This window comes from Grus americana, chromosome 7 (assembly GCF_028858705.1).
Source record: "Grus americana isolate bGruAme1 chromosome 7, bGruAme1.mat, whole genome shotgun sequence".
NCBI lineage: Eukaryota > Metazoa > Chordata > Aves > Gruiformes > Gruidae > Grus > Grus americana.
The window spans coordinates 38,407,861-38,421,304 of NC_072858.1; the positions used below are offsets into that span (position 1 = coordinate 38,407,861).

Sequence of the window (13,444 nt, forward strand, 5' to 3'; positions counted from 1 at the left end):
GGGGTCCATGATAACCGGCCTGCTCGGAGAACCAGGCGTGTGTCTCTTCGTAACGTGAGCTGGTACCGTCCACGCACGGTGACTGCCTGCCAAGGAGGCGTCTCTCAAGACTAGTCTTGAAGGAGACAGAGTATCTAGAGTATCGTTTCTTTTCCGCAGAAACCCAGCAGCAGCAGGACTTTGAGTGACACCTTCCACATACAATGGGTTTTGAGTAGTTAATGGGTTCTCATCAGACAAAAAAGTAATGTTACTTGAAGATTTGGGGAGGTTATTGTTCAATGATCCATTGATATTAGATTGCTTGTGAGCCTCAATAGCACGGGAAGCAAAGCTGCTTATAACTCTCTGACGGTCTCCTTCTTCTAAGACTGACTTTTTTCCCCTGCTTTGTTGGAAATGGTAGAGAAGAAAAAGACTTGAAAGAAAAGAAGATAATCACATGTGAGGAAACATGCATGGACATAGATATTTATGAGAGAAAAAAAAGAATTCATGATATGAATCAGAGCCATTAAATTACTTCTAGCAAACTACTACTATCCAACAGAAAGACCACATTTACTAGACTACTGGGCAAGACATTTACTTTTACATCTTCTTTAGGGGAGAAAGACTTGAGGAGGAAGAAAAATCAAAGCAAGTTTCAGCTACTCAGCAAGTTCAAAACCAAGTTAACCTCTGAAAAAAAGACCGTTAGATTTCAAAAGTATCAGTCAATTCTGTACCCTATCTCCCCAGTGACAGAAAACATCAATGCTACGTAGTTATGTGATACAGTTTCTCTAGGAGAAAATGGAATCATGGTATGTATACTGTACGTATGTATAATTGTGTCTCCATCGTTCAAATGGCAGTGGCACTGAGCCATACTGCACACAGCTAACACAGAATATTCACAGGGATTTTTAAGTTAAATGTATTCTATAAGAATTGTGCATCAGAACTCTGCTATTCTATAGAACACATGCATGATTAGGTGCTTGCATTTACAATACACATACTGACTCAGAAGTATCACTATGTGTATGAATTTCATTTCCGCACCACATGAATCCAAGTGAAAGGCCCCTGCAGCTAGATTACGTTGAATTTCTACCCCAAAAGTAGGATGTCTCACCATTTTCTGGAATTCATAGAATCACAGAATGGTTTGGGTTGGAAGGGACCTTAAAGATCATCTAGTTCCAACCCCCTGCTGCGGGCAGGGACACCCTCCACTAGACCACGTTGCCCAAAGCCCCATCCAACCTGGTCTTAAACACTTCCAGGGATGGGGCATCCACAACCTTTCTGGGCAACCTGTTCCAGTACCTCACCACTCTAACAGTAAAGAATTCATCTACCACCTCTGAGTGCCTCATTAACGTGCCTTCATCAAATATTTTTAATACCACAAACTTCTGGCAGATTTTAAGATAAACAGTATCTTCAGTATCTCCAAACTGCCAGCTAGAAAAGCATGCCCTTAGAGCCCTCTTTTAAATAATGCTTACCTGAGCCTGAAAATAAACTTATTTCCCCCCAACCCGTGACAAATTTAAGATACTGTCCAGCATGAGATCGATCTAAAACCAAAACCTTATCCTTTCAAAGAGAAGATTACCCTTGTCAGCAATGAGACGGAATCAAAATGCATTTCCATCATTGCCATATACAAATTTATTGTAACTGAACAGATGTGCTGTCTAGCATGGGGATGCAAAAAAAAGCCCACCAAAAAACCCCACCAAAAAATCAGTCTTAAAAAGGGCACCTACTCTAAAAAGCTCTCTGAAATATTAAATTTATCTGTAAGACAGGCTGTGGTGAGAATATGATGGTATAAGGGGAGATTATGGTAGAAATGGGGTATAAAGATTGCATTCCCCTTTTGTACAATTCACTTCTAGCTTCACTGCCTCTGCCTAATGCTGGTACTCCGTGTTTTGAATGCCATACTTTTAAAACGTTCCTATTTTCCGCAGTTAACCAACTGCAATATAGCATGAGCACCAATGACTTCTACGCACACACAAAAGTAAAAAATACCATATAAACCAATTTTTAGCAACTTAGAGCTGTCCAGTATTTTCACAAAACCTTCTAAGTTAAAAATTCTAAGTCTTTTCTCTAACGATATTTGAGTCATATTCTTTAGAATTTAGATAAAAAAGGGTTTGGCTTTATTAACAAAAGGAATGGGGAAAACTACATTTCACATGACTACGTGATTGCTGGAAGATGAAGTTTTAGACCTCTTGGTCAGATTGCTCCCTCTTTTTTGGTGGTGTTTTTTCATATCTCAGAAAACATTACCAAATCTAAATGAATGGAAGTTAACTTCTGGTGGTTAAATATTCCCTAGCAAAACTGGGAGAGAACTTTAAATAACTAGATACTGGATAGGAGTTAATTAAGAGATACTAAATCTCCTCTAAGTTATTTAATATGTAAAAGTCCCCTACGGGCCTGTATTTAGTAATGAAACTGAATTGCTTCTTAACTTCTGTTTCTAGTTGTGACTGGGAGATCACCCGCACAGAGAACCTACAGCTTCCCAACGGTCGCAGGGACCCGAGAGGACCGATGAGAAGAATCACTGCACAGAGTAGAGGGATGGATGGCTCTCCTGGTTGTAACGCCCAGCAAAGCCATGGAGGGTTATACCGGTGAAGAAACTCTCCCCGAGCACTGCAGATCTCCAAAAAATGGTATGCCTAAGGCTTGCCTTCAGGCAGAATGTAACAGTCTGAAAAATAATTGCCTTCATACTAATACTAAACTATTTCTTTATTCTAAAGTAGCGTACTTTGAGGTTAGTCAAGCACCCTCAGTCTATTTAGAGGCGAGAGAAAGAAATGATTCTGAACTTGAAGGAAACCCTCCAGTAGAAAGCTCATGCAGGATGACATCACCTTTATGCTACTGGAACAGATTATTTCAAAAGCTTCTCAGTTCCTTCCTCGCTTCACATGACGCCTCTCAAGGCTGAGGTTATCCGGCAATCTTTTTCTGGTTACAGGGATTTTAATCAATGAGAAACATCAGCTCACCAGTTTGAAGCACGTTTCTGTAAATTGAAAGAAAAGTACCCGCCTTGCAAGGAATTGTGAAGAGCAGACAAGAAAGATTGGGCCTGCATCCAATTGTGAGATCTGAAGTCCACAAACTGAAAGCAACGCCTCAGTGTTGGTTTTGATTGGGTTTTGCAGGTAGTAGGACTGTTTGGCTTTAGAAATAATACCATTCAAGTTCAGTAATCACACTTCATCTCTACTTCCAAGAAAAGGATAAAGAAGCATCGAAGTATTGAAACTTCGCAGTAAATGTCTTTCCTGTACTTGATCGATGGACAAATAAAATATGAGTTTCAGATTGCAAGGTTTAATGGCAATTACGGAAAGGAAAGTTAACTAGCGTTTCTACTAGCTACAAATATTAAGACAATGAAATGAGCTTACTTACTGATGCCTATGTATCCAAAGACAGAGAAAAATGAAAATTATGAGACAAGGCAGATTTAAAACTAAAGAGCTTAGTTCCATTTCATTTGCTATAAACACCAAATTAAGAAAACAAGACACAAGGCAGCACCGCAAATGAAAGATGACTGTCTTAGGACAACTAAAGACAGGAAATATTGTACTAAAACTCATGAAAAATGTTAATAAAAGGTATTCCCAAGTAGTAATTTCCTAAGGTATACCAGTGCCTTGAAATCAAATATTTGACAAAAAAAAAAAAGATAATTTGTAATTATTTTTATTGATGCATATTATTTTTATTGAAGCATGTTATTGTCTTTTAGATCCTGAGGATTTTCATTTATCTGGTAAAGATTTTTACTAGTTTGTGTTTAATCTGTTCCTTAACACGATGGGTATGAGTACATCTTAGCTGCATGCAAAGACATCTGAAAGAAAATATTGCAAATATGGCATCTTTTTTTGGTGCAATGAGTACTATTTTTCATCAAAATGAACTCCAATCTAGGCCTCAAAGTCAATACCACAAATCTGTAAATTTGCAATAAATATTGCAGTACTAACCCATTTTAAAAAAAAAAAAAAAAAATCTTTGCAGGTAAAACCGCAGCACAATGAGGCTTCTTCTGGGGTTAGCGTAAGGTACTCAGCAGTGCAAAATGCAGTCATCCATTGGGATATCCAATTCCCACAGATAATCAGCTTTGTATCACTGCCAGTAAAATTAGTAGACGTGAATCATTAATTTCAGTAGAGATCTAGTTAAAAGAAGTTTAGAAGCAGGAATGTACCCAGCAGGGCACCTCAACTGTGTGTGTAACTACAGATGTCATCTCATGTGGTTCACAAGCAGAAGTGCTCACTCTCAAAAACGCGACTCCATGCTACCGCCGAACCTTCCTGCCCAAGCAGTAACGCTTCACAAAGGCAAAAGGCACCGGAGGAAATTCAGCAGTTAGGAGAAGCTAGTCTTCCTTCAAGTACAGCTCCTCTATTTACACAGAAAAGCTCAAGCTCTGGAATTATTTCAAAGGCAGAGACTGCACTCAGATGGCCAAGAGGTAAAGCAGCAGTGATACACTCTGTCATGCCTCCTCAACACCATATAAACTCAATCACGGCATCTGGGAAATTTCAACTTTCTGAGCGCAACAAATAATGATTGAAAATAGAGCAGAAGTTGGGCAACCTGCAACAACACCAGCAGCTCGCTCTCTACCTGCCTCCAAACATATTATTAATGCTATGCTCTTCAGCATTATTTGGTTTTAAAATATAAACATAGATGAGTAAGTGTGGCAAGCTTATCAACACCTCCCCCCCCCCATATGATAAAATATTAATTGGCTATTCTCCACTGCAGTATTTTCATACTGAGAGCTAAATTGTTGTTGGAGTCCATAAACTTCAGATTTACAGAAGCATGAAAAGGTAGGCATCTGTGCAATATTATTTTACAAGCATATAATAGGCGAAAGATATATTCATTGAACTGCCAGTGGTTTCTCTATTTTGATAGTTCCTTTATCTTTAATTTCAATATTCAGTTTCAAATTTAGAGCGCACACACCCCCCCCCCCCCCACCCCCACTATACCCAACAGAGTATTTCTTACTATGGCAAACGGGGACTTGGGGCAGTGGTTTCACTGGATGTGTTTAGTGAACAGCTTTGAAAACCGTGCCGTGCTGGCCTGGATTTGCAACGGCACTGAAGGAGCCCAGTCCTGGCTCACCCTGGTGGCAATGGCCTGTGGTAAGCTCTTGCTCTAGAAAAAATCACCTGGTTACACCCTGCTTTTTGCCAACCTAAAACCTGTTAAAGGCTCCCCCATGCACGAAAAGAAATCCCCATTAGCAGGTTAATTTGTTTTTTCTCTCCTTACAGAGTCGTCCTATTTATTTTCTGGATGTTTGAGAATCCCAAGCAGCTGGGGAAAGACCCCTTCAGGAAGAAAAGCCTTTCTGACATAGACCGTACAAAGTGATATCCCTGGGAAGTGAATCATGGCTTCGGTCAAGAGCAATTTTATTGATGTATGACAAGGAATACTTACATCGTGCTGTCGCCGAGCTCTTCATAGAGGTTGTTGGCAGCGGTGCTTGCTGGTTTGCCTGCTGGTAAAGCCATCTGGATTCTTGCAGTCTTTGCACACTCAGCCTGTCGCCTTTGGTAAGCCACGTAGGGAAGGAGAAGTACTCATTAGAAACACTCTGTACCCCAACATAAGCCGAGATATAAAGTTCTCTGTGCTTTTCCCTGCGGTTTTCAAAACATCCCTGCATTTTGTCTTCTTCAAAGAAAAGCAGTAACGCGATAATCTTTTCCTGGCTTTTTCAGCTCTCTGTTATCTGTTGGTGGAATCCCAGAGCTCCTCCCCGACCAGCAGTTGGCCACTGACACAGCAGGTATTTCCCAGGAAAGAATGTATGTGCTAGCTTTGACACTGCTCTCGTCGGACGAGAAATTTCTGTCTCAATGAACAGTTTTCCTGAAAAAACTACATTTTTTTAATGGGTAAATTCACTATGAAACAAATTTCTGTTTTCTATCTAGAAACCAAAGCCTGTGGTCCCTCACGTGTGTACCTGGGTGAATGCCACCGAGGTGACATGACTGATCTACCCTGCCTTGGTTTTGGTTGATACCTGACCCTTCCCAGGGAAGTCTCTGACATGTGCTTGCTTGAGGAACAGCATGCACATGGAAATATTTACTTTTTTTCTCTGTGGGAAAGAGGCGGTGTCCTGAACCACAGTATCTTTAATGTGTGCTAGCGTGCAATAATCAGATACACAGAAGTAACTTTCAACCTTGTGTTCAGGAGCAAGTCAGAGCATAGGAAGTAACTCTTACTGAATGTCAAGTACCCCTTCTTAAAAATAAAGACTGGCAGGTTGTCAGTATTCCTGTGCAAGCTGGTAGAAACAAAGCTGAAAATAAGTACTTACTCTTTGAATCTGTTTTGTTATGCAAAAAAAAGATAAAAAGATAAAAAGGAAGGTTAAATTAATTCTGTTTGCAACAGTTGTCCTAAACAGTGAACTGAATAGGAATAATAAACTAGATGCTACTTAATTATTCCACACATAAAATTACAGAATTAATGACATGTTTAAAGAATCACAATTTCCACAGCGGAACAGTGTTTAGCTATTAATTGTGATACTCTCGAAACAATGTTGCAGTCAGCATAAACATGAATCACAGCAGGGAAAACCGCTTTGGGCTTACAGAAAACAGAACTCCCTGCCACACACGCACACACACAAAAAAAAGAGCATGAAAATGTGAATATACCTCAGGATATTTCTTTAACAGGTGGACTACTAGGGATGCATTTTTATAACCGTTTTCTCATTTTAACACGTTTCAAGAATGCTACTGAAAACATCTTCAATAGTGAAGGAGTATTATTTCTAGTTGCTATTTAGAAGATACTAGTCTTTTGTGATTAGTAAGCAATCATTATTTATAGTTACCTTGTGGGGTTGTACTGGATAGTGTATTTCAAAGACACTATTTAACAGAAAAGAATAACAACAGTTTCTGGCTTGTTTATAAGTTATAAATGTAGGCACTGAGCTGCACTTTGACAGTGATAATTTTATAAATGAAATTAGTTTTCTGTAACTAGTCTTTCTGTAAAATTTAGTAAGCTGATCACTGATCTGGAAAGCAATGGAAAATGGACCTACAGCACCTAAAAAGTTTTAACAGTGAGAAAATCTTAACGCTCCCACGATAACGTGCTCTGAGTATGACTGTTACATCTATCCTGCTGTAATCTCTACACTCAGTGGCAGACTGGAGCACCTACTTGGCCAGAACGTTATCAGGAAAAATATGAAACCTTTGAAAAGGAGAAGAAAGGCTCACGATGGCTTTTGGTGTTGTTATTACCACTAAAATTCCTTTCATTTTCTTTGGCACTCTTCAGTGATACATTTTTCATAAAAGTATAGTTTATTCACATTGGTCTGCTATAATTCCAACTCCAAGTCATACTTCTAGAAAACAATTTTTGTGGCTTTTTTTTATGAAGCTGGGCAGATTCCTTCATGCTCTGGAACGAGATTAATCATCTCTTGATAATCTAACAGATGTCAAGGAAGAACAGTGCTATTAGATTTCCTAAAGAAACAAGCAATTCAGATAACAACAAACTAATTGTAGTTTGAACCAGTTCAGTAGTGTTTCACTGCGAGCAAATTTTATATACAATTTTGGGAGAGGTAAAGCAGCTTTGCCAACTCAGTGGTGCAGAAGTTTGTCAAGCTCTTTCAAACTCCTTTAAAAGGACTTTTTCCTTTGATCCAAATTGTTTGGAGAAACTGGGATGTAAATGTAATCCAAGGAATGTGCAGTAACCATCGAGAAACGGCTATCCTTGGCCGTTTTCCCTGTGTCAGTAAGGAAGGTGCTCTCAGGCAGGCTGCTGTTCTTTCATGTAGGATGCACTTTTTAAATGATGACTAACATGGTGCTTTGCTAACTCCTAACTGCAGTGCAGAAAGCAGAAACGCACGGTTTAAATCTCACCCGGCGTGCTGTACCCCATTACATCTATTGCAGCATTCAGGCTGTAATTGCTTTACTGTAATATGTGTACGGCAGCTCTTCCATGCCCTCTCCTCCCACGGACTGATGGAGCACTGCAGCAGGAGCCTGCAGAGGCACCGACACTTCATTCCCCTCCATGCAAGGAAGGGGGCAGATGCCAAAGCATTTTGTTGTAGAAACAAAATAAACAAAATATTCAGCCAGGCTCTGGGAATTCCTTCCTACATGGTCCCGCAGAGCAGAGGTTTTCCATGATGAGGGCATGTTCCATTCCAGCTAGTTCATCAATTTTAAAATGAAGATAGAAAGGTATGGAGGTACAGACTGATAGATACAGAAGTTGAATATAACCATTTACCGGGGAAGAACGCACAGAATTATTTATAGTTTAATTTTGTAATGACTGGAGTGCTTGGAGCATGCACATGGAATTAGAACTCGTTCATGAGAAGAAATTAAACAATAAACACACAGCCTTTAAGTCCAAATGCATTGATTTTAAATATGAGTGGACCTGAGGAGGCTTAGTTGAGAGGAACTTGTTAGTGATGTTGATCCTTTAATTAGTGTATTAGCCCAATTACTTAAACCTCTTGAGTCTATGAGAGGTGAGTGGAAATATCAAGAAGGTTCTCTCCGGTGTATGCTGCTTTAGATAGTGCTAAAATGACACAAAATCAATTCTTCATGCAACAGTTGCAATTAAGAAGCATACAGCTAGGGAAAAATTTAACTGTGAGTATTTTAGGATTTAAACAAAAAAAGTTGAGTCCTCTTATTTTGCCTGACCTACACAATTTGATTTTTGATTCATTCATTGAAACAGCACTTTTTTTTTTTTTTTTTTTGGTGTGGTATGGAATTCAGCTCTTAATCTACACTTGTGTTTCAAACATCTGGCTTTTGCTCTTGTGTTTCAGCACTTACTCTATAAAACACTGCACCCCAACTTTAGAACGTATAACAAGATACGCTTCCTGTGCCTTTTCTCTTATCATGCATAGTCCACATCAAGCATTCACCAACTCTTGTGGTGAGAGAGAAATGAGAAACATTTCCCTCTACAATAATTTCCTTGCAATGAAGGATAATTTTCAAATCCGTTCTGCTAAGAAATGTAGCATCCCTACTACAGCGTTGCTACCACAAAACGGAGGAGGAGTACTTACTGTCTGTAGCTGACCATAACTATTAAAATAGCTGGCATACAGCAAAGGATGATTATGACGGCCAGAGCAAGTAACGCGCCTTCCGTGTAGCCAACGGCTTGCGCCTGCTTCTTGACGTTGGCTACCACGTCTGGGGTGCGGATCTCCAGGATGCGTCCCCCCTGCCCCAGGTACGGCTGAAACTCTTTATTGATATCCAGCAGTTTGCCATCCAGGAACCTTCAATGTCACAAAAGAAAACTATTACAGCCAAGTTCATTAACTGTGTTTGAATTACTTCATACTTGGGTTAATAACTGTGGTCTGATAAAGCACACACCTCTTCTTTATGTGCTTAAGAATATTAGTAATTCCCTGTAATCCCTATGTCAGTGATAACTCCAAGGTACTTAATACCAGAACACAGTTGAAACACTGAAAAGGAAAGGTGAGCTGAAGCTTATCCTAAATTCTAGGGGCAAAAAGTTCTCCAGGCCATTGAGAGCAGCACAGCAAATGGCTGGCTTTGTGCTTTTTCCTTCAGTGGGCTGTTGCAGAGGATTAACTAACCCTCCCACATGCATATCCCTAAAGACCACTCTGGCCCAAAGATCAACTTGGTGCTACTCTAAAAGCGGGTAATTTTTAGAGGACTTTCCTCACCACCTTAGGGAAATTTTTCAGCTGGAGGTATAACCTGCAGTTTGTTCCCTTTTGACTTCCCTTTCAATATTAAAAAAAAAAGGGATTTGGAAAAACTATGCTTTCGTTAATACCCCCCTCCATGCTTCTCCCCAGCTGCATCAATTCTGAACCGCATTCTCGCATCGGCTGTCTAGTTAGCCTCCCTGTCTCTGTTATTTCCTTAGATTGCAGCGCTAGTACTACGTCTTGAATTATTTGAGCAAGGCTTTTCTCTTATAGCGTGGCCTATTTGATGGCAAGAGGAAAACAAAGAGGGACAATGATCGGATGAACTCATCTCCAGTGGGAGCAAACATCACAGCAGCTGAAGGATGTGCCCTCTCAACATTTGGCACAGTGCTGAGTCTATTCTCTGGCTTCAGGCTATCTGATAGCATCCTCTCCATCATGGCAATTTTTGGGTGGAAGCTGTAGCAACATTCCTGAGAGATGCAGGAGAATTGTAACAAGGAAAACAATAACATTTTAGAAAAATGCTACATCATCTGCACTCAATTCCTTAAAGTCAGATTGGCGGTCACACAAGAGGACAGGAGATTACTGTAAACTGCAGCCTCTTTTTCTTTTTTTGAGAAGATACAGGCCAGTTCTTCTGGAGTTTCACACCTCTTCTGAAAGGAAAAGCACTAAATGCTTATAATAAACTGCAATTTCAACTTCAGGGGTTCTCCAAACGCTGGTCAAATACCAGAACAATCTTCGCTAGCATTACTAATTACAGAAACAACAGGCTACCTGTAGAGCTATGAGAAAAACACTGGCTCAAGGAGGCCTACAAGGCATGCTATTAAGACAGAGTTAGGTCCTAGGCAAACCCCAGGGCATTAGCTAACCAGGAACCACACACTGCTGTCACTGCTTGCAACCTATAACATGGCCATCTTCCGTTTGCGCATCGCCTACAAGAGGAACTAGGAACAACATCGTTACCAAGCAAAGGACTGGAACAGTCCCTAAAAAACAAACGCAGTGGAAGTAGTTCAGTATCTGATCTGGTAACTGGCAGTTTAAAGACAGGTAGCCAAACATAACTCCTGATCAACGACCTCATTTCCCATATGATGGAAAATTTTCTATTGGATGACTTTTGGATAGCAAACAGCATGTTTGTTAAAGAAATTTACTTTAGGAGTTTGAAAAAATATTTTGTCCAAGGCTTTAATTTCCAAAGGCAAATAAAAATTCTTGGATCACTTTTGAAGTGAGGACTGACTGTCTCACAAGGGCCAAGTAGGCTCCAGCTGTGAAGATGGAAGCAGGAGGCACCCAGAAGGATGGAGGAGGATCCTGCTGGCTCTTAGCTAGAGCAGAACCCTAGCCCCTTACATGTACAGTGGTTTTCCTGGAGAAAGGAAGGCAAGAGAAAAATGCCAAGATAAAAACAAAACAAAACAAAACAACAAAAAACAACAGCTAAAAAAATATTCTGAAAGGACTTCTGCATATAAGCTCTGGATGTTTAAAGAAAGTCTGAAACAGCTTTCATGTCCTTAGTCTGGTCATGAGACAGAAATTATACTCCTAAAAGACCATTTCTTAAAAGGGTCTTAATTTCTTACATTTGATTTCCTCTCAAATCAATTCACAGATAAACCCTCATAGCATTGTTTGTCCCTGGTTTTTAACTTTGGGGGGAACGCACTCTGATCTGTGTGACTGGATCTCATAACATGCAGAACAACTCAGCCTGACTGATGAAGTCGTGCTGATTTGTGATACTAACTTCAAAGAAGAGCGGTGGCTGCTCACTGACGGTCTCACACTCTCACAAAAAGCAACCCAAGGCATTTTGAAGAATAATTTCCCTTTTTATTAGCATGCTCTGCTAATATTCACAACTAATTCCTTGCTTTCTTCCACAAAACATTTTCTGGGTATTTGAGCAAAAATCCCTTTTCACAGCTTTATGTCCTGCAACGATGGTTCACAAGACATAAACCGAGTAGTAACAGAGCTCTCATTCTTTCGTCGTACGCTAGATGTCACTGGTGCATGCTACACGTCCCTGGAGTTGGCAAAAGCATTCAGGTACGACAGCATTAAATCTCTGGAAGATTTTAACAATCTCTCAGTTAAAATTCTGTTAGCATTTTTCTTGACAAACCCTATTTTAACAGGTTCGTAACTCAACCGTGCACATTTACTCCATGATGAAACATGACACATTGTGCAAAAGATTCAGACAGGGTAAGTATTTTATTTTTAATGGTGGACATTTTCCACTTAATATATGCAGGAGAAATTTTCTGGATTCAACTGTTTTTAATGCTCCAATAAATCAAACCCTCTTTCATATAAAAGATAAAAAAGGAGGCTGATCATTTCAGTCTGTAAAATTATCTAAGTGGCCTCAAAGTCTTTTGGGAGTTTGTGGTAGAGGGAGGAAATAACAAAGCACAGTTACTATTCACATCCATTTTTTGGTGTAACCGGACATATTCCTGATTAAGAAAAATGTCAGGTAATCAGTAGTAACAGTCCTAAGGAAAAGTACGAATCTCTCATTGCGTTATCAGTCTTACAAAATACAGGATAGGGAAAAAAACCCTGTGTATCGAGAGATACACGCAGGTTTTCCCCAGCTGGCAATGAGGAACACAGCGTGGCTGTTATGTCCCTGACTTCTAAATCATGTCTCTGTTTTCCAGCCAAACATTTTGCTTTAATGCAAATACGTGGGATTGGGCTACTCACTTGGGACTTCTGGATGGGAGGCAGCCTGGTAGCGGGTACGGCAGTGTCTGCGCACACGCTGTTGATGTGCACATCTGCATTAACCCAGCACCTACAGAGCACCCCGCATCTCTGTGTATCTCTTCACTGCATAAATGGCTGTTGGACATCACCTACGTACTGGAGTGACGTTTCCCAGAGGTGATGGGGGAGCCACAAACATCAGCGTTGCTCTAATGGGGTTCACTTCTTGCAGACACGCAGCTCTGTAGCTGGTCAGGAGCGTGACATTGCTGAGCTGCTGACAGGCGTTAGCTGTAAAGCCAAGCACCTTTGGGACCCCAGCACTGCTCCCACCCGTGCCTGGCTGCCAGCCCCAGCCAGGAGGAGTCACCAGCGAGACCTGCCCGTGTCCCGCCTGCAAACGGGAACAGGTCCCTCCGCTCCACTCGGTCTTCAACGTACCCCCACATTCCTTAAAAGACCTTCACAGATAATTGTTTTCAAACAGTGACAGTTTTAACACAAGCTCTGTTAAAGTCAGGGCCTCTGCTGTGTTGTATAAGCAGAAACACAGCAGGGTGTTCCCAAAAAGCCCATTTAAGAAAAGCCACAGGCATCTTCCAATACACAATAATTTTGTAAGTCGTGTTAAAATCACGACTGGTGGAATTCATGTGCTAAATCTGTGCTGTTGGTACGGTTCTCTCTCCTGTATACATCATGAGATTTTTGAACACTTGGAAAATACCTTGGCTAAATTTATATTCCTTATTGCTAATTAAGTTTTTAGAACAGGGGGCTCCATCTCTTTCTGACTTTCTAACCTGTAATTCCACATCATATCCAGTTTAGTAAATGGTCCTTTCTCCTATTGATCTCTCTTCT

At 40.5% G+C, this 13,444-nt stretch overlaps 1 protein-coding gene across 6 annotated transcripts in view; it reads right to left on the reverse strand.

The window, feature by feature from the left end:
• The window catches only part of PCDH15 (protocadherin related 15), a 1,027,345-nt gene that overhangs the window by 15,577 nt on the left and 998,324 nt on the right, over positions 1-13,444 (reverse strand). For all 6 annotated transcript variants that reach the window (XM_054831779.1, XM_054831776.1, XM_054831775.1 and 3 more), the window contains 2 exons: positions 9,200-9,418; positions 5,524-5,634 (listed from right to left, as the gene is read on the reverse strand). In XM_054831779.1, the coding sequence (XP_054687754.1) occupies positions 5,524-5,634; positions 9,200-9,418 (330 nt within the window). The remainder of the gene's footprint in view (positions 1-5,523; positions 5,635-9,199; positions 9,419-13,444) is intronic.